Source organism: Chinchilla lanigera, unplaced genomic scaffold (assembly GCF_000276665.1).
Source record: "Chinchilla lanigera isolate Chin_1 unplaced genomic scaffold, ChiLan1.0 scaffold00011, whole genome shotgun sequence".
Lineage (NCBI taxonomy): Eukaryota > Metazoa > Chordata > Mammalia > Rodentia > Chinchillidae > Chinchilla > Chinchilla lanigera.
The window spans coordinates 22,411,891-22,431,796 of NW_004955412.1; the positions used below are offsets into that span (position 1 = coordinate 22,411,891).

Below are 19,906 nucleotides of genomic sequence, written 5' to 3' on the forward strand. Positions count from 1 at the left end.
AAAACAAAAAGAAAAGCAAAAAACAAAATGCAACCAAACAACCACCGGGGCCAAGAATTCAACAAACCTGGTGAGCTAATTGGTCCCTTAGAGCCATGCTAAATGTGGGCGTTCATCTGGTCTTCTGTCGCTCTGTTTATGTGAAACTGTTACCTGATGTGACTAGGAGTTTAGTGGATCCTGACCCCAAAACTCTGCTATGTCTGCCTGGAATCCAGGTTTTCCTGCAATGCTTGGAGAAGAGAGTAATATGTGAGAGGTGAGCCTTCTGTGCCCTTGCTAGGGCTGGCTATGTTTTGGCCTCACAGTCTTTTCATTTGTGTGTACCTGGGACTAGGTATTTTTGTTGGGGGGAGGGGATTGGGATCAGTGCTGGGGAGTGAACCCAGGGCCCCCGAACCTACTCTATCACAAGCTACATCTCCAGCCCCAAGATCACTTTTTATAGCAACCTATTGCCTGGTAGTGAAGTAAAAAGACCACATATAAACCCGAATAAAAACCTCACTATTGTCAAATGGCCAAATGGATTGAGCAACAATAGCTAACCCAAACTTTCCAAAATAGTAATAGGTATCATTTGTTGAACAAGTTTTATGTGCCAGGTTTTGACTTAAACCTTAACATATATAATCTCATGTAATCTTTTAAACCTGCAGAGGGAAGTAATCCATTTTACAGGGGAAGAAAATTGGATTCTGAGAAAAGGCTTGAGATGATGGTGCAGCTGGTCCATAACAGACCTGGGCTAAAAACTAGATGAGCTGGCTCCCAGATGTCAGCCTTTTGGGACCTCTTGACACAGCTCTGTGGTAGAGGTTAAGTCCCTTTCATTCTCTTATTCTGTTTTAGGTGACTAAGTGATTTGGTGAGATTAAATTCTTTTCTTTTTGGTACCAGGAATTGAACTCAGGACCTTGGCACTTGCCAAGCAGGCGCTTGTGCCACTGAGCTATATCCCCGGCCCGGTGAGATTAAATTCTAAAGGAGGAGGACGGGTGGGCTGGATCTGACTTTAGTGGGCAGAAAAGGATGGGCACAATGGGTGTCTCCCTGCTGGGAGACATATAAGGCAGATGGGGGGAGCAGCAACCACACACCGTGCTTGGCAGACTGTGAAGAATTCCATGACATCATTATCACAGAATAGCAGTCTTTTAGAATTAAGAATAGTCTTAATTTGCACTTTGTTGGGTTTTTCATTTACATAATGTTAGAATGCAAAGAAAATTCATATACAAAAGCCCGCTGCTAATTTAGCACTGAAGTTCTTGTTTAAATAACCAGTGAAAAGGAATGAATTCTTCACTTACCCCTCAGCTTAGGTGGTTGGGGCGTTTTCTAACCCTACTGTCAGGCTGAACCCCAAATGAGATTGTGTATATCTCTGAGTAGGTCCATTGGTATAATCCAAACACTAATTGCTGCTTCAATAATTTATTTGGTGTGGCGGATTTAGTATAATTTGTTTAGGGTCCTGAGAAAATGTATTCCTTTATTATGCAGGGCCTCATTAAAACTGCTTGCAATTTTGAGTCTGGTGGGAATGACAATTTTAACAGGAGTTAATTTAGCTGATGACACCATGTAAAATTGCCAGTGCGATGGATTTAGAGATGGTAGACAGGCAGAGGTATGGGCAGGCTGTGGTACACTATAGAAGACTCCATGCCTGGCAGGCAGGTGCCATCCAGTGCTGGAACAAGAGAGGAGCTAACGTGGCATAGAGCCTGTCTCATGCTCCTGATGAAATAGCTTGACAAAGCGCTTTTCAGGATGTCCTGGCTGCACAGTGTCCATCAGGCTCCCTTGCTACAGTGCTAAAATGCATCCGATGAGCATCTCTATTCCAGATTCTGCTGTCTCCATGTTTCCCTGTTTTCTTTGCCCTTGGCTCTCCTAGCTTGGCCCAGTGGATCCCACCTGAACTAGTTGCTCCCGGCCCTCTAACTTGCCATCATCTCCTCCCTTGGAGCCTTTCCTTTGTCCTCAGGCACTTAAAATAACTTTCTCCTTGTTTTGGACAGAGCATTACAACTTTCCTTGCTTGCCCCACCCCCGCTACCACACGCGAACTACAGCTCCAACCATCTTGTCCTCCAGAAAGTTGGCCCCATTCTCCTTCTCCAAAGCCATTGGTCATGCTCCCCTCCCGCAAGACAGGGTCTCACCTTGTAGTTCAGGTTGGTCTTGATACGTTTTTCCAGTGTAGAGAGAACAGAATAAAATGCCTTTATTCTGGACCTGGAAAGGCCACAGGAAGGAGAAAAACGTGGCCTCTACCGATCTTTCTTGGGGTCCAAGGTTAAATAGCCCCAGGCTGGAGGCCGGGTTTAGGAGGCGCACTGTCTGACATGGCGGACCAGGATTGGGTGGGAGCATGGGAAAAGGGAACAGCATATTACAAAAAGGGAAGTAGGAAGTTGTAATTTGACTCAGTGGAAGAAGGATGGGGCTTAGCACATGGCCTTTAGTGGCCTGCGCGATATTACCTGGATGCCATGGTGCCACAGCACCATACCACATGACCTCCAGCGCCATATTGGCTTGGGTGCCATAGCAACTCAGCAGGAATTACAGGGGGGCAAGAAACCAATCAGGTCTTGAGCTTACTTTGCAGCCCATGCTTGCCTTGAACTTGCAGCAATCCTGTTGCCTCAGTCTCCTCAGTGCTGGGGTTACTGGCATACATCAACCACCATGCCTGGTGATCATCCCTTTTCACAAAATGGAACTCTGTCTGAGTTCATATATTTCTTCCAGTTTTATATTTCTCTTCTCTTTCTTCAGATCCCTTCAAGGTAGTGGCTCTGTCCCTTATGGACACCTGGATCCTATTATCAGGCAGTGGATAATGGGTAAGAGGTACATCAAAGTATCTTGTAACAAAAAGACTCATGTTTTTGGCCTGGTTGATTTACCCGGTCCTGACACGTCCCTCAGCTGTCTTTCTAGATTCATTCGGAGAGGAAACTACAATTAGAAATTCAGCCTCCTGAGAGCATTAATTCAAAACTGGTCCTTGTTATATAACCAACTGCCCAAGAGTATGAAGTGCTTGGCTAAAATTATTCCCTTCCCCAATATATGTGTAAAACAGGGAGATAGAGCCAAAGACATACTTTCAATTTAGAAAATGAGGTAAACTCTAAGATGCTATAATAGAAGGCAGAGTTCCATCAGCATTTGAGCATTTCAGGGCTTCTTAGTGGCCAGGGGAAAATTTTGAAAGAGATCAACAAGTGGTCTTTTACTTATTTACTTACTTGCGTATTTTTTTTTGAAGCAGGGATTCTCTATGTAGTCCATGCTGGCCTTGAACTTGTTATATAGCCCAGGCTGTCCTCAAAAGTCTAATCCTTTTGCCTCAGCCTCCCTGTAGGGCCACTATGCCTGGCAAGAAGTGGCCTTTTAGTTAATGCAAAAACAATGCCCAGAAGAAGGAACATTTTGACCTATTCTAACTGGTGCAGAAAGGAAAGCGGGGTCTTGGGTGTCCTTGATCTATGTAGAATGTATCTGGGAGAAGGGGCCTAGGAGCTGCCCCAGTAGCTGTTTTTCCAGTCTCACTAGCTCTGAGACAGCACTGAGGCATGTGTTGAAATAAAGTACCCCACTAAGTTGTGTCCAAGCTGATAGGTGGTCTCCATTGCCACATCTGTGCTTAAAGACTTGCTTGCCACACCTCAAAGGTCCCAAGGGAAGGCTATACAAGCTTTTCATATGTAATTATTCAGGGGTTTTCAGAGCACCTTGCACTTCAGTTCCTCCCATTCATCCCAAAGCCCCTGTGGGAGGGGTCCTTTCTTCCATTTTTCCCTGGGAAGGAGATAAGGGCCAGAGGTTCTTGTCCTTGTGTCTACAAAACAATGAACTTGAGCAGGTTTTCACTGCACACACTTTGTGAGACAGGTCTAAACAGAGATCAGTGGCAGACAAGGGTAAGCAGTGGAACCAAAATGAGGACAGAGTTTAAATTCTGTTCATCATAAGCTTTAAAGCACCCTGGAAATCAAATCCCTTGTTAAATGTATCTTCTAGAAAAGTACAGAAAACAGGATTGTTCATGGGAACTGTATAACAGGAACATTACTGCCCACTTGGCCCAATCAGGGCTTGAGGTGAGGGTCAGGAATTGTAGAAGCATCATACTTAGGCGAGGTGTCTGGTGAGGAGGCAGAGTGGATTGCATAGGGTTAAAACAAGCCATATGGTGGAGAGTGGTGGGCCACTGGCTTTTCTCCTTCTCTTCTGGTCTCACTGGCTCTACTTGGATCTTGAAACTGCAGCTATTTTGTTTGTAAACAGAGTGAGTATCAGATATGGCAGAAAAAGTCAGAGAGCCTGCGTTTGTTATCTATACCTTAAAACTGTAAATTCATAGGCCTGAGTGTCTTTGGGCAAATAAATAACCTTCCCTCCCTAGCCTCAGTTCTTAAAATTTGTAAGTCGGGAGTAACAGTAATGCCCACTTTGGCTCACTTCAAAGAGTTGCTGTGAGATGAAAAAGATAGATAATACTATTATAATGATATGCAAATGTAAGTCACTTCTATGCAAAAGTAATTGCTATTTCCAGAACCTCCTTTTTGAATTTAATTTATTCAGGAATGAGAATATAAGTTTCTTATTCTATGTTCTGGGTGTCTCTGTATTTTAAATTTCATCAATTATCATGAACTTTGTCTTAACTAAAAAGTAGTTTTTGGCATCAGCAGGAAAAAAGAGTTATTTCTTTGGGACAGGAAGTATTTCTGTTTTACTCTGGCTGGTGAGGTGAATCACAGGTATTTGATAAATCTCTATGAAAAGGGAAATGAAGTTCATTAATCCTCAGGGCAGCAGGGTCCCTTTTCTGCTTTACTGACTCTGACTACAATTTGGAGAGGCCAGTTTTGGGAGAAAGAAATGGAGAATATATGGTGATCTGTGATTCATTTATATTGGCCTCTTAACCAACCAACTCTTAGCACCAGAAGAATGGGAAGAGGTGTTACCTCTTGGCTTCATTCATGTACATGCTTTTGTTGGGGATTAGAAGATATATCCTCAAACAAGGTGATTTGGTATGCTGAGTCCTTTGAACTGAAAGAGATTGAAAAGCCTCAGAAACAGCCTGAGTACCAAAGTCTCTCTGACTTTCTATACCCTTCCCTTATACTTTCTTTCCAGAAGAGCAGGGAGGGCCTTTTTCTGAAGTTCCTGATATGACTCAGGGAAGTTCCCCCAGGAGTGTAGTTGTCTTGAATCCCCTCCATATACGGTACACAGTCTCACCAAACAGAGATGAATTCTCAGGAAAGGCTAAAGATTATACCGTTTCTTCTTCTGAGAAATGCTACTAAGAGACCGTATGTCCTTAAGAAGATAATTTGTTTGCTATTTATTTCCTCCCCTTGCCTTACCCTAACCTGTGGCAACCTCCCAGAAACCCCAAGCCTCTGAACCTTAGATGTTGTATAAACTTCAACCACTGGGGTACCTTTGAGGCTCATGTTTTATGTGCCTCCTGGTCACAAAGGCACATGATAAGTTTGTATACTCCTCTACTCTCAATCTACTGTCAGTTGATTTCAGACTTTCAAACACTGAAACTTCAGAATGTAGAAGGAAAGATCTCTTTGCTCCTATACATTCTATAAATATTGCTAAGAACCCACTATGTGCCAGGGATGTATTGAGTACTGGGTACTGGGAACAGTACTGAGACTGGTTTTGATTTCCTGAGGAGACAGGAAATGGACACTATAATTTTTTCTTTTTTCTGTTCTGCAGATGGTCCAAACACCTTAGCCTGTGGCTATACCAAATGCCCCACAGTTGTCCCAGGAGACATTTGCTTTGACCACAGCAAGCTTTTGTACCAGTCCACCCCAGATAACTGCACCCCTCTGCAGCCATTCTTAACCGGGTCCTTAAGGACCATACCCTCCCTGCCCAGAAGTCTGAAGTTGTGCATACACAAGCCTGCCTTTTTCTTTTATATAAGCAACCTTCATATATCCTTAGGAGACTGGTCCATGTTCTGTTTGTCCTTGGGCTGCAGCATAATCCTAAGAAAGCCTCCTTAGGATGGCATTTTTGTATATTTGTGATTTCTGTTTTCTATCTGAAAGAGAAGAGGCTGAGCTAGTACACTAAGAGCTGGTGATGCTAAAAACTGCTGGCATCAAGAGCAGTCAGGCTCCACAGCTGGTTACAGGGAAGGTAGCTAGCAGCAGAAAATGATGGAAAATGATGGAGAATTGTCAAGAGCTGCCATTAGGAGTGTTTCTGAGGGTGATAGTAACTGCTGGTTCTGGCTGCCAGGATAGTGGTGGAGGATGACTAACAAAGAACTGAGAGCAACTGGCATGGAAAGCTCAGGGATGTTAACACTAAAAGAGATATACTTTGTCTAGTCACTATTTCTATACAAATTGAGCAAAAGAACCCACAGTGCATTGCAACACAGCTGCTTCTAGCCTAAGAAGATGGAGTTAAGTAATGTGACCAGAGAGGAAGTATCAAAGGCTAGACAGATAAGACTAGAACCTTAGAGCAAGGAGGTAATCAGCCTAGGTACTAAGGAAGGTTTCTGTGAAAAGTAAAGGGTGAGTAGAAATTGGCCAGCCAGGGTTTAGGAATGAGGATGAGCACATGGGAAGACCAATGGGTGAGAAATAAGTCAAATTAGGCATTTAGGAGTTTCCTTTTTTCTCTTTGTAGATGTCCTCACTGCAATTGTAAATGTGACTTGACCTGCGTAAAAATGAAGACACTACAACCCCTGTATGGTTCTTCTGTAGTCTCATCTCCAGCTCTAGCTTAGGGCAGTCTCAGGGAGACAGAAGGACATAGGAGGGCAACTTAAAGTCTGACCTTGGCTAAGAATGTTCTAACACATAACTGTGAGTCTATCATGAAGTGATTACTATCCATGTTGGAACTGGGGGTGTGGCTCAGTGGCAGAGCATTTGCCTAGCATTTGCAAGCTCCTAAATTTATCCTCAGCATCAGAAAAAAATGTACCATGCATGTTGATTTTCATCATGGTGTTAGGTAGCACTAGAGCAAGGCCACGTAAGCTGAGGCAGAGTAGGGTGGAGTATGGCCTCCCTTTGTCTATATCTCCATCCAAATTTGGATGTTACTGCAGAAGGATGGAGGAAGTGAACTGGAGGCTTGTTTACAAGCCAGAGGCCGTTTGGAAGCTAGGAGGAACACACCACTCATATTGCACAATTCAGCTCCAACTCCTGTTCCAAGGGACTTAGCCTATAGCTGTTCCCGTTTCATCCTTCTGTGGAGCCCTGCAGGGGTAAAGAATGGCCAGGACTGTAAGGTCTCCTCAACCAGGAACTAGGATTAGAATCCAAGTCTCTAATACAACATGCATGTTAGACTCTTATCTGAGGGCCTTCACAATATTGCACAACCCACCTCCCCCGCACTTTAATCTGGGGCCTTCACATTGAGCTATAGTCCTAACCTTTTAAAAATGTTTTTCATTTTGAAATAGGGTCTTGTTAAATCACTGCATTATCCAGGCTTGACTTGAACTTGAGATCATCCTGTCTCAGCCTCTCAGAGTGTTAGAATTACAGATATGTGCCACCATGCCTGGCTTGCACACACATTTTATATACATGTCATCATCTGGTACTCTTAGCTGTTCTGTGAGTTAGGTAGTATTAAGATCTTTATTTTGAAGATGAGAAAACTGAAGCTCAGTGGAGGTCATTTAGCCCAGTCCTCATAGCCTCAAAGTCGGATATTCTGACTCAATTCAAAGTGTTTCCTATTATGCTGTGTGGTCACACAGCACACAGTGTCAAGGGTCGCTGATTAGCCACCTGAGAATGGCTTGGAATGTAGATAATGATTAGAGGAGAGGGCCTGCAAGAAGCACATTGACCGTGTTTGAGCATTCATGCCAGTTTTTCAGCATCAAAGCTGGAAATCAAAATCAAAATGAGCAAGTAGCTGGCCTTGTCCCACTAATCCATCCATGCAAATTGCCATCTGATCCTCAAGTCAGCAGTTCATGTGGACAAACCTGTTCTCTATCTTCCAATCTACACTTCAGAGAAACATTTCTGCTTTCTGTGGGGACTCTGACACTTGCTTTTGGTTCTCATTAAATATATGTTGAAAAAATAGTGGAATCTTCTTCAGGGTGTTCTGACTTGAGCCAGTTCTCTTCATTTTTCCTGAGGGGCTAAACAGGGCTGGATATGCCTTTGCTGCTGGTCCCAGGGGGCCCTGGAGGTGGTCCACTGCTGGTATGATGATACTGACCACATGGGGCTGGTCTAGATGGGCAGTAGGAAGTAGCAGTGGTTCAGTGGCTTAGCAGGGAAAACTGCGTGGTTCTGTAATTATGTCAAGGTGGACAAAAAGACATTTGATTAGAGAAAAGAAGCGGGGGAGGTGAAAGGAGGTGGGGGGACTGTAGATCTAGGACCACACAGCAAGACTGGCAAGGGGTAGTGCAGAGTGGTATGATGCTAGACTTCAGGAAGGTGAGGAGATGTTTCCTCTGTTAATTCATTTTCTGTTGCCATAACAGAATATCTGAGACTGGTTGCTTTATAAAGAATCTAGGCTTTGGCTCACGGTTCTGAAGGCTGGGAAGTCCCAGAACATGGTGTCAACATTGCTCAGCGTCTGGTGAGGGCCTCACACTGTTTCAACTCATGTAGGAGGAGAGCTGAAGGGCAAGCAGGTGCCTTGGAAGAGAAAACACAAGGAGTGGCTTGCTCTTGGGTGAACAAACCCACTCAGGTGAGAAAGGCATTCATCTTTCTTAATGACCTACTAACCTCTTAAACGTTCCACCTCACTGCACTGCCACAATGCTAATCAAATTCAAACCACAGTACTGTCTTGCAGCAGTTGGGAAAAGTGCTGTTGGGTAAGGGGAGGGGGTTCTGCTAAGCTAACTGGAAAGAGGACCGTTGGACAGTGGACAGAGTCAACCTATTGTGGTTTGTTAAGGAGGAGGTGAAGAAGCACAGGGGGCATGGAGCAGCTTCCCTCTCTTTATGCATCTATGGAAGTAGCTTCTCTTTCAGCCTTACTCTGTCTTCACTCAGCAATAACCAGAATCTGAGTGCAGGTACGGAGAAACATACAATGAAATAGGAGAGGCTGCCGTTTCAGTTCTCACAGACCTGCTCCCCTAACCCCACAGAAAAAGATGCTCTTCGTGTATACCTAAGCAGTTCCAACCACAGAAGTTTTACCTCCTTGTGGCTGAGAAAGTTCAGAGAGTCTGGCTCTTGGAGATGATTTTAAAGCTGTCCTGCTTCCTCTTTGGGTGTCTGCCCCTCCTGCTACCAGTGACAACCTTTTGTATTACACCCTTGGCAAGTGCCAGCAGTGTAAGCTGCAAGCTGAAGGGAAGGACTGGTAAATATGCGTGTTGACTGCTAAGGTGGAGTGCCTGAATGCTTGGTCACCTTGGAGGGATCACAAGCAAGCCAGAGTGCTGGGGCCCTGGGGCCATGCTTAGGTATTCATGCATGCAAGGGCGCATTCTATAACTGCAATTGTCCAGGTGTGTCAAGTTCCTCGTGGGCTGTGCCCTAGTTTTGACTGCCTCTGTGCAGGATGTATGCTTGAGGACGGAGGCATTTTAGCTTGAACAAGGGTGGTTTTTGGCTCTGGTCACATCGAATATGTTTCTGTACCAAAAGTAATTGAAACTGAGTTTCACAAAGGGGACAGACGGTGTTTCTGGAGCAGGTCCTTTGGCTTTCAGCTCTCCTATACAGGTGGGTGTGAAGCCAGGGCTGGTGGCGATGGTGGTCAGTCTGGGCTGGGGGCTGAGCAGTCAGGAAGGACGACCTGGGCACCAGCCGGTGGAGGAGGCAACTAACTCCAGGGAAAAAAGAGCGAGCCACACATAACTCTAATTCTGCAGAAAGGATGCGGTGTGCGTGCCCGGGAACCGGACGCACGCTCGCGGACGCTCGCTGCCTCGACTTCCCTATATCTGCGGGGGAGGGGCCGGAGTAGCCACCGAGGCCGGCGAGCGGAGAAAGTGCGCGGAGGAGCCGCGCTGCGAGCGCACACGTGACGGCGCGGCGCCCAGCCGAGCGGGACCGGCGGCGGAGACGGCCCGGAGCGGCGAGGGCGGCCTGGAGCCCCGGGAGCGGCGCGCGCGGCCCCGGCCCCGCGCTCTCCCGGTCTCGCGCTGCACATTCTCTCCTGGCGGCGGCGCCACCTGCAGTAGCGTTCGCCCGAACATGGCGACACGGAGCAGCAGGAGGGAGTCGCGACTCCCTTTCCTATTCACCCTGGTCGCGCTGCTGCCGCCCGGGGCTCTCTGCGAGGACTGGACTCGGCGACTGCACGGCGGCCGCGCGCCTTTGCCCCAGGACCGGGGCTTCCTCGTGGTGCAGGGCGACCCGCGCGAGCTGCGGCTGTGGGCGCACGGGGATGCCAGGGGGGCGAGCCCGGCGGACCAGAAGCCGCTCCGGACGCGACGGAGCGCTGCCCTGCAGCCCCAGCCCATCAAGGTGTACGGACAGGTGAGCAGGGCTGCTGCGAGCCGCCTCCTTCCAGCTCTTTCCTCTCCTAGCACTTCCTCACCCCCGCATCGCTCCTTTGCAGTCGCCTCCCAGGTGCGGGCACCACCGGGGACTTCCCGGCTTGCATTTGTTTTTTTCCCCCCTCACGCGAGTACAACCGGCAGCACTTGAATCGCCTTGATCTTTCCTTCTTCCTGTCGGTCTTAGTGAACCTATTCCAGGTAACTCTCGAGGTTCTGTGCATATTTTTCCCCAGGGTGTGTGCAGACCGGGGTAGTTTCGGCAGGTATAAGAGGGGCTAGACTCATTTTTATCTCTGGATAAAACAAGGGCTTTCTTTAGTGTATCATCAGTTGGCAGCGGAGGCGAGCGCCCTGCGTTGCAGTGCACTTACACAGAACAGCAGGCGAGGGGGTTCCGCACACCGTGCTGAACCCCATAAAGGTGGGCAAACCCGGAAGACTGGCAACCACCTATATGTAGTAAAAGAAGTGTGTGTGTGTGTGTGTGTGTAAAATGTAAAGGCTAAATTTTTTGTTTTTTATTTTTGTGGGGGTGTGAGGTTCAACCTACCCCCCCCCCCCGCCATGACTTTATTTGGGACAAGAATCTCCTTCATGGTACTTGGGTATTTAAAAAGACTGCAAGAAATTTGGTGAAATTAGTATTCAGGAAGTGATTTATTTCTATCCAGGCAATGGGTTCATTAGATCATAAGTAACATGAATTTTACTTTTATGGCTAGACTTACTGAGAGGAATTGCAAACTGAGTTTGTGGGTTAATATCGGTATCGGCAAAATTAATTTGCCCATGTTACTGCCTCATGAGCCTCCAAGTCCTGCGGTTAAGATTGACATCAGCAGAACTAGAAGGTCGCAGGGGGAGAAAAGGTGGGGCCAGTGGAGGTGGTAAACACGCATCGTTCCCAGAGTCAAAATGTTCCCTTTTAAAGTAGAGATTAAATGATTAGCCTGCGTTCTGCCTTACTTCATCGATTTTGCCGTAGCCAGTTCTTCCCTTCAAGAAATATGTCGAGTTAAGTGTTCAGTCCTTGGAGCCAGGAAAGACCTTATATACCATGTCACCCTGTTGTGTCATTTTCTTGCTGAAGGAATTGAAACTGGGGCAGGTGTAGTGACTAGCCCAAGGTCATAATGAGAAGGTCTTTAGCTTTTGTCTGCATTGTCTGACTGACCTCTGGGTAATAGGAGTCACACTGTCTTTTATGCAGTGCTTCTTAAATACCTCCTTTCTAGCATAACATATATATACATAGCTCTAAAGGGGGGACGGTGCAGGGGTGAATGGGTGGAAGTATTTAACTTTCATCCACAACCACCCCTGTGCCAGAGGGCTGCAGCTGCTGGGGAGCTCAGGCTGCTGGCATTCACCAGCTATTAGACCCATCTCCAACCCCCTGCCCCACCCCATCTGAAACTTTTCTTCTGTATTGCTGAAAGGAAGTCAGCAAGGTCCTTGCTTACCACAGGGATACCAGTTTGGAGCCGATTGGGATGGGGGATAAATGCTCCCTTGTTCACTGAGTCTTTCCAGCCAGCCCGGCTCTGCCTTGCTCTTTGGCCAGGAGTGGAGAGAGGCAGACAGTCCTTCCCAGAGCTTAGGTTCCCTGAAGCCATAGTTTTGGTTGGGAGAGGAGCTTTCTGGTCTCAAAAATATGCACACAGGTGCCATTTCTTCCTTGGGTTTGGCTTGTGAAAATCTCTTGGGGACTTGGGGCAAGTTAGATATGAGCTCTGTTCTCATTGGGAGCAATTCCAAATCCTTCAGCTTTTATGTTTCTGGGCCAGGCAGACTGAGTTTGGTTCAGCTGAAGGATGCAGAACTAGCCACAGAACTCATAATGAGACATTCCTAGCGAATGGGGAAGACCGAAGGCAGTGTTTCTCCTTCTTTGTGGCTGCTTTCCTTGTTACATTATGTCCTTGTTCTCTGTTGCCTGGAGGTTGATGGTGCATTAATCTAAATCTTTAAGGATTGGAGTCAGATAGAAGGAAGAACTTTCTGGTATAAGTGTTCTGCCACAAGTTCTATCTGGTGCAGACCCTTCAATCACAGGAATCAGTGACTGCAGGGGTCTGGGTCTCCTTGGAGCTCCAGTGTAACTCATGTCTCTCTGGAATGACCTTTCTAGCAAAGGTGACCATTTGCCTGTTTCTCGTGGGACAGACCCAGTTATGCTAGTGCTCCCTTCATTCTCAAAAGTGTCAGGATACAGTCATTCTACCTCTAATCCTATGCCAAGTTCCACTTAATAATCCCCATTCAAATCCTGCCCCCTCATACTGGGGATTGAATTTAATGAGCAGTGAGCTATATCAACAGCCCCTTGACCCCCTTTTAAAATCTTTTTTTGAGATAGGGTCTTACTAAGTTGCCCAGGCTAGCCTGGAACATGTCATCCTCCTGCCTTGGTCTTCTAAGTAGCTGAGATTATAGGCATGAGCCATCATATCCAGGTGTCCTTCCACATTTAAACATGAATAATTGTAGTATTTTCTGAATGGAGCTCTGAGGGTGGAGAGGAGGTGGGGAATAAGATTTTTATCCCTGCTTTCAGGAAACTTACAAGTTAAGGAGGCGATGAAGCAGATGTGAATATAGGCATGTACATGTACGCATGGGAACGCTGAACTTGGATGCAGAGTGGTGCATTAGTGGGCTGTGTGACAGGAGAGGCTCCAGGGATGGAGTGTAAGGGGCACAGACAGTCTGCAGCTTTGTGACTTCTGCTCTAGCTGCACAGATCAAGGCTGGAAGCAGAAGCTGCCTTTAGGCAGCCTGAGAGGTGAGAGGTGAGTGGGAGGCCACCAGTTTCAGGGATAGGGAAAGGAAAGGAAGGGAAATTAAGGCTTTTGGAAGGCCTATTTGTATCTGAGAAAGAGCTTTCATTGGAGTCCATAGCAATTCTTTTCCCTCTGCCCTGCTAACTTGAGGAGTCAACTAGGAAAATCTCTAGCAATGGGAGACTGGCTTCTGGCATCATATCTGAGAGGTAATGTTTGTAATAATGAAAATCTATGTTAGGTAAGCCTTTCCTTGAAAAGGCCAAGTTCAAGAAGAGGGACTCCATAGTTCCTGCTACTGTGATTTCTTCCTGATTTCATGTTGGTTCCCTGCCTCTGTGCCATTATACTTGCTTTGTCCTTCTCATTCCCCACTCGTGCCTTGGCCTGAGAAGCCCTGTTCCATTCTTCAGTGTCACGTAGTACCTTTTAGTATTCTCAGGGTCCAATGCAAAGAGTTCTTTGAGCTCGATTCCAGCCCTGACTGCCCCGTGTTATACTTGCTTCACTGCCCTATGTACTCCTGGAGGGCATGAATCCAGCTTTTCTCTGGCCCTGGGAGGCCCTTAATGGATATTTGTGGACCAACTGCACACCTGAGAAGAAAAGAAGCCTGAAGGGCAGGGAGCACATTCAAGTTATATAAAAGGTGTTTTTATAAGGAGGACCATGGTGAGCACACAAATGGATGGTAAAATGAGTTGGCTCGCTCAGAGGTGAGGATGCAGATGGCCTGGCCTTGGGTGGTGGAGCCATGGTTTTCCTATGCTATCTGGGAGTTATTTTGAAAGAAGAGGTAGGATTTATTTTACAGAATCATCCCTCTGAGGACTATCATATTGGTTCTACTAATGGTATCGTTTTGAGAGAAAAATCATTTGGAATGAAACACAAAGCCTAACAGGATTTACAGGTTTATTTTTGCTTCCAACAAGCTCTCTTTTCATAATTCTTGCATTTTAGAGGCCAGGGAAGATTCGGTATTCTGATTTGAGACTGAAAATCAAGTGTCTGTTACAGCACAAGGCCCAGGGACAAAGGCCCTCCTTTGGAGGTGGAATGCTGTTTGACTTTAGATCTCCTCTGTGTAGATTCCTGCATGATACATTTGCTTGGGAAAAAAATTGGTTAGTGATTCTGATGTTAGTACGTTTGACCTGTGTGATTGCAAAGGAAGATGAGAATGGAAAATATTTGCTGTTTTAAGTTGGCTTCTAAGTAGGTAGGGACTTGCTTGGCATCTCAGGTTGGCTCAATAAGGGATGTGACCTTGAAAAACTTCCTGGTTGCACTCTGGTTCCCTTACTGAGTTTAGTCCTGTCTCTGGCTGCTGTTTAGTTCATCAGTAGTTCGCATGTTTCAAGCCTGGAGAATGGGGACCTTGAGTGGTGGTAGGAATGGAGGAAAGGACTCCTTAGAGGAGGGAGATTGAGAATTGAAGGGATGATAGAACTTTTGCAAGAGGGAAGGGGACCAAGAGGTGGAGGGGAGGGGAGGAGTGAAGAGGAGATTAGGGAAGGGCATTAAAAAAAAAAGAGTTAAGACGTGTTATGTGCGTGGATCAACTCCCCACAATGAATGTAAGCATTATGTACTGCAAACATGTACTAATAAAAATAAGTAAAAAAAGAAAATGAAAGGGATGAGCTGAGAAGCCATGCAATTTATTTACTTGACCTTTAGTAGGTAATATATGTTTATAAAACAAAATTGGTATGAAGGAGTTTGTAGTGACAAGTACATTTCCCTCCCTTTCCTGCCCTTATTCATCCCAAGTCCCTTCTCAGTTGGCAACTACTATCATCAGATTTTTGTATATCCTTCCAAAAATATTCTATGCATACATAACATGCATGTACATAAAAATTCAAGCTTGAAGCATCAGTGTCTTTCTGTTACCTGTAGCCTCTGGTGTTCTGGGTAATGAGATTAACATTAGCTCTAAAATATATTTGTGGCATGACTGAGAATAGTCAGGATGTTACCTGAAGTGTCACAGTATAAAACAGATGGTTACTTTTCTCCAGGCAAGGTGAAAGAAAACTTCTTTCTCATTTCCTCTGGAAGGTTCTTCTGAGTGAGGAGGGCAGCATTATGAAGCCTGCTCATCCTTCCAGATGTAGGGCCCAGGTCTGTGAGAACATCAGAATAGAGAGATCTTGTATATTGGCTTTAACTTGTGTTCTTTTTGAGAGTGTTTTCATTATATTCTGTAAAATGAAGTTAATGGTATGCTTAATAAATTGCTTTGAGAATTGGGATCCACATGGTAGATCCTAACAGCAATGAAAATCTTAAGGCAGAGGGTGATGTTGTAGGCACAGTTCTTTGTCAGATTTTAGTGTGTTCCTCCGTAGAGATCACAGCCATCTTTGTAGTGTCATTGTTTAATCCCAGGGCAGAGGTAGACGGAGCCAGCCCTGTCCTGTCCACTGTAATGGAGGGACACAGAAACATTCGAATCTGGAGAGCAGGCATTCCCCTAAATAATTTGCTTTTGCTATGTATTTAGTCTGTTTTGTTTTTTTTTTTTTTAAAGCATCAGTTTACCTTCTTAATTAAATTTTGCTTAGGTGAATATTAAAAGGAGCTTGCATTCTTTGAGCTGCTGACAGGGAAAATGGCTGGCATAAATGTGTTCAGGGAAAACCAGTTTGGAGTTTAGAATATTCAACAATAATTCAGATGTAGATAGTTCAGAGTTGACTGCATAGAAGGGTATTAAAGCTGGGCTGTTACATTGACTTTTCCTTCCTTTATTTAGATTTAGATAAATGGGATGGAAAGTAAAGGAGAGGGCACTACCTTTTGGGTTGAAGACATTTAGGATTAGTATTTCTCCAGAAGTGGTCTGAGTGACAGGGGAGGTGCTCTTTGTTTATGAGAATGGGACCTTCCTAAGCATTCTCTAGCTCTGCCAGAATCCGTGGGCAGATGGCATATTCAGTCCAGCCACGTACATGCAAAAATCAATTTCCCTCAGTTTAAAATGAGCCACAGTTAATTTCGACCTAATTTATTGGTTTATCGACCTGTGAACCTTGGGCCTTCGAAGAAGTGGCCAGACGGCCTTCTAGCATCAAAGTGGCTGATGATGCTAAAACCCAGGGAAGGCAGGGTGGGCTGCTGGTCATGGTCAAGATTGGGTTTCATGTTATGTTGTGAGATGCAGTGCTTTTAAATTAAAACATAAGGAATGCTTCGTGCATGTGAAGGTGGGTCCTATGAAGATAGGACTGTGTAACAATCAAAACCACAGTAGTGAATTAAAAAAATACAAATTTCTATTATCCACTGAGTAATTTTTAATTATCTGTACTGTATATGTCAAATACTACATTACTCCACACAGATCCTGTATAAATACACATACATTATATGTTCTTTTTTGTTGTGGGGGAGTGCCAGGGATTGAAACCAGTACCTTCTGCATGTTAAGTATATGTTGTACCACTGAGCTACACAGCCAGCCCTGGGTAATTGTTAATTACAATGGTACGTCCATGCCCCCGGTGCTGCTACTAAGAGTTTGGTGATCCTGTGTCCCTTACCTCATGGCAGATCTCCCAACGCAGCACTGTTGGACAGGTGTTTTTGCAATAATGTCCAGTGCCTGTGTGTCTAGTATGTCCACTAGCGACATGTAGCCAGTCAGCACTTAAAATGAGGCTAGTGTGGCTGAAGAATTCTTTTACTTCTTTTCAATTAAGTTAACATATAAATAGCTACATGTGGCTTCTGGCTCTTGCATCATAGCCTGCGTGGTTCTGATGGGCTGCAGGAGGCCTCCTTTCCCAGCCAGAGGCAACCCCTATTTCATCCAGGAGAGAAGTCAGAGCAAAGGCCTGCACTGTGTGCTTCACAAATGGGGAGGGAAAGCAAGAGTTGAGGGCTTCATAAACCCTGGGCTTTGGAGGCTGTTGACCATCAAACTGAGGGTCGGAAGACAGCGGCTCTTCTTCCTAGATAGGGAGGGGCCCATCAGAGAACCATGGAGTGCTGGTGGGCAGAGAGGTGATCTTTGGGGGATGCCTCTGCGTAGTTTCCTCCTTCCTTTGGTCACTTAGGCCTTGAAGGCTGACCATTCACAAGCACAGCCACACCTCTGTGCCTTCCTTTGTAACCTGGCCTGTCATAGACAGCCCCTGGCTTGCGGGCTGTGCAGAGGTGCTGTGCAGAGCCTATGTGTGCGTTCTATGTAGCAGTGAAAGATGTAAACACTGCCTTAACAGCGAAGCCATCTCCCCGCCCCTGCCCTTTGCTTCCTGTGTGCTTGTTGACTTACCTCAATGTGGCCGGGTCTGTCTTTCATCCCTTCAAGCCTTCAGACTGGCACGAAGACAAACAATAGAGGCGTGTGGTCTTCATCACTGCATGCAAGCCCCCGCCCCCCTCCTGGCTGGCCCTTTAGCTTAGCATGCCATTGCTGTTGCTGCCGCTGCAGGCTCTTGGCTTGGAAAATCGGGACCCTTCACGATGATTTATCTCTAGTCCCCTGAATTAGATTAAAAACACAGCTACGAATTCTCAGAAAGGCAGGCTGATGTGATTATATCCGAAATCTGAGTGGCAGACAAGGGCAATAAAAAGATGTACGTTTATCAAATACGCTTTGTGCCATGAAAGGGCCAACACACTCGATATTACCCCTCCCTTTCATTTAAAAAAAAATGAAGAAGGTAGCTGGTAGAGCTTCAGTTATTAAAAGGAGGTAGCCTGTTGAGTAGAAACCTTTTCCCAAAAACTGGATTGGAGAAAGTGGCCATGGTGGCTGTCATGGAATAAATGAGGGTATGAACCAGTGAGTGAGTCCTTAGTCAGGGTTTTAGTATGCTAGAGCCACTGAGGTGAGTTCCACCCTAATCTGATTGTGCCTGGAGGGTTTGGGTTAAAAGCCACCTGGGGAGAGGGACTAGTGCAGGGACCGTCATTAGAGACACTCAAGTGGGTGTGTGCGATACCCTGGGTGAAGGGCCTAGGTAGCTAAGCACCTCATTCTCCATTAGCCCAGAGGATGCACGTGAGACGGAGCCCCGTTGGCTGTCCTAGGACCTGCGAGAAAGGCAAGGCTGACCTGTTGGGCTTCCTGAGGGTCTCAGGAGAGGATCCCGGTGCATGGGGTATGGACAGAGCAGAGCAGAGCTGGGGGAGCGCCCTGTGAAGCAGGGCGTGTTTGGGAGGACTTGAGCTTTTTAAACCTGTGCTCAATTAATTGAGTAACATGAAACCCATTACCTATTACTTACCTCATCTGTGTACATTTAGTTGTCTGAAATTCTCTCACTGGATAGTTAAAAAAAAATCTTGCAGTTAACTGCATGGGGTTTGCTGAATTTGGCACCGTGTGCCTTGGGGGCTGGTGACAGGAGGGTTACTGCAGGAAGCAGGCCTTGAGTGGCTGGAAGAGAGGCCCTGAGGAGTGGATGTGGGAAGTTGGGGAGGGCCAGTGGAGCTTCCAAAACAAAGCTGGAGAGTGAGGCAAGCAGAAGGGTGCTCTGGACAGTTGCCTGGCCATCCTGGTAGCACTGAGGCCATCTGTCACTGAGAAACTGGCCACATTTTGGGGATTGACATGCTCTCCCTTCTTGAGCAGTCTGATGGGTAGCTTCTGTCCTACTGTGGGAAAGGAGCCACTGAGGAGCCACTCAGGAGGCCTTTGACTCAAGGGTGTAGTGTAGAAATGCTTTTCCTTTGGGGTGAGGGAAGTGTTAGAAGACCGTGTCACCTGAGTGTTGGAGTCCTGGGGCTTGGGGGTAGTCCTCCCCCAGGTGCCCGAGCACCACAGCAGAGTGTGAGGAAGACGGCCTGAGAATGTCACTTGGCCACCAGTTCTGAGATTGGCTCAAGCGTGTGGTGTTTTGTCATGGTATTTATGTCACCGCTAGCTCCTGAGTGTCCGTGTTCCAACCCTGGTGGTGCGAATGTTAATTTTTTATGTGTGCCATGTGTGAAGAATGGCCTATTTTGGTAGAGAGCCATTTGGACATGAAAAGAAATGATGTTTATGGGTGTTGATATTATGAAATACATTCATAGTTTATATCTCATTTGCATCTAGCCACAGTCCTGCAAACTTGGGAAGATAGGAATTATTATGCATCTCGCTTCACGGAGAGGTAGCTTGTGGCTTAGAAAGCGACGTGACTTACCCAACGTTAGACAGCTATGAATTGTGGAAACTGATGCTCAAACCAGGGCTTTGACTTGCTTCAAATTTACTACGGCTCTCTGCCTCTTCTGCATAATCTAGTGATACAGTGGAGTCTTTTCTTTTCTCTAAGGCAGAGATATGAAGCTTTTTTTTCTTTCCCTTTTTTTTGCACTGCTGGGGATTGAATGCTGGGCCTCACCCATGCTAGGCAAATACTCTACCACTGAGCTACATCCACAGCCCCTTTTATCTTTTTATTTTGAGACAGGGTCTTTTTGTTGTTGTTGTTGTCTTTTTGAGACAGGGTCTCGCTATGCAGTTCAGGCTGACCTTGAACTCACTTATGTAGCCCAGGCTGGCCTCGAACTCACAACGATCCCCCTGCCTCAGCCTCCCAAGTGCTGGGATTACAGGCATGCATCACCACGCCTG

The 19,906-nt window shown here is 46.1% G+C and overlaps 1 protein-coding gene across 1 annotated transcript in view; it reads left to right on the top strand.

Annotated features, from left to right (window-relative positions):
* The first annotated feature begins 10,093 nt into the window (after positions 1-10,093).
* Sorl1 (sortilin-related receptor, L(DLR class) A repeats containing) overlaps positions 10,094-19,906 on the top strand; it is a 154,196-nt gene continuing 144,383 nt past the window's right edge. The window contains exon 1 of the mRNA XM_005378364.2: positions 10,094-10,517. Within this exon, the coding sequence (XP_005378421.1) occupies positions 10,233-10,517 (285 nt within the window). The 5' untranslated portion in view covers positions 10,094-10,232. The remainder of the gene's footprint in view (positions 10,518-19,906) is intronic.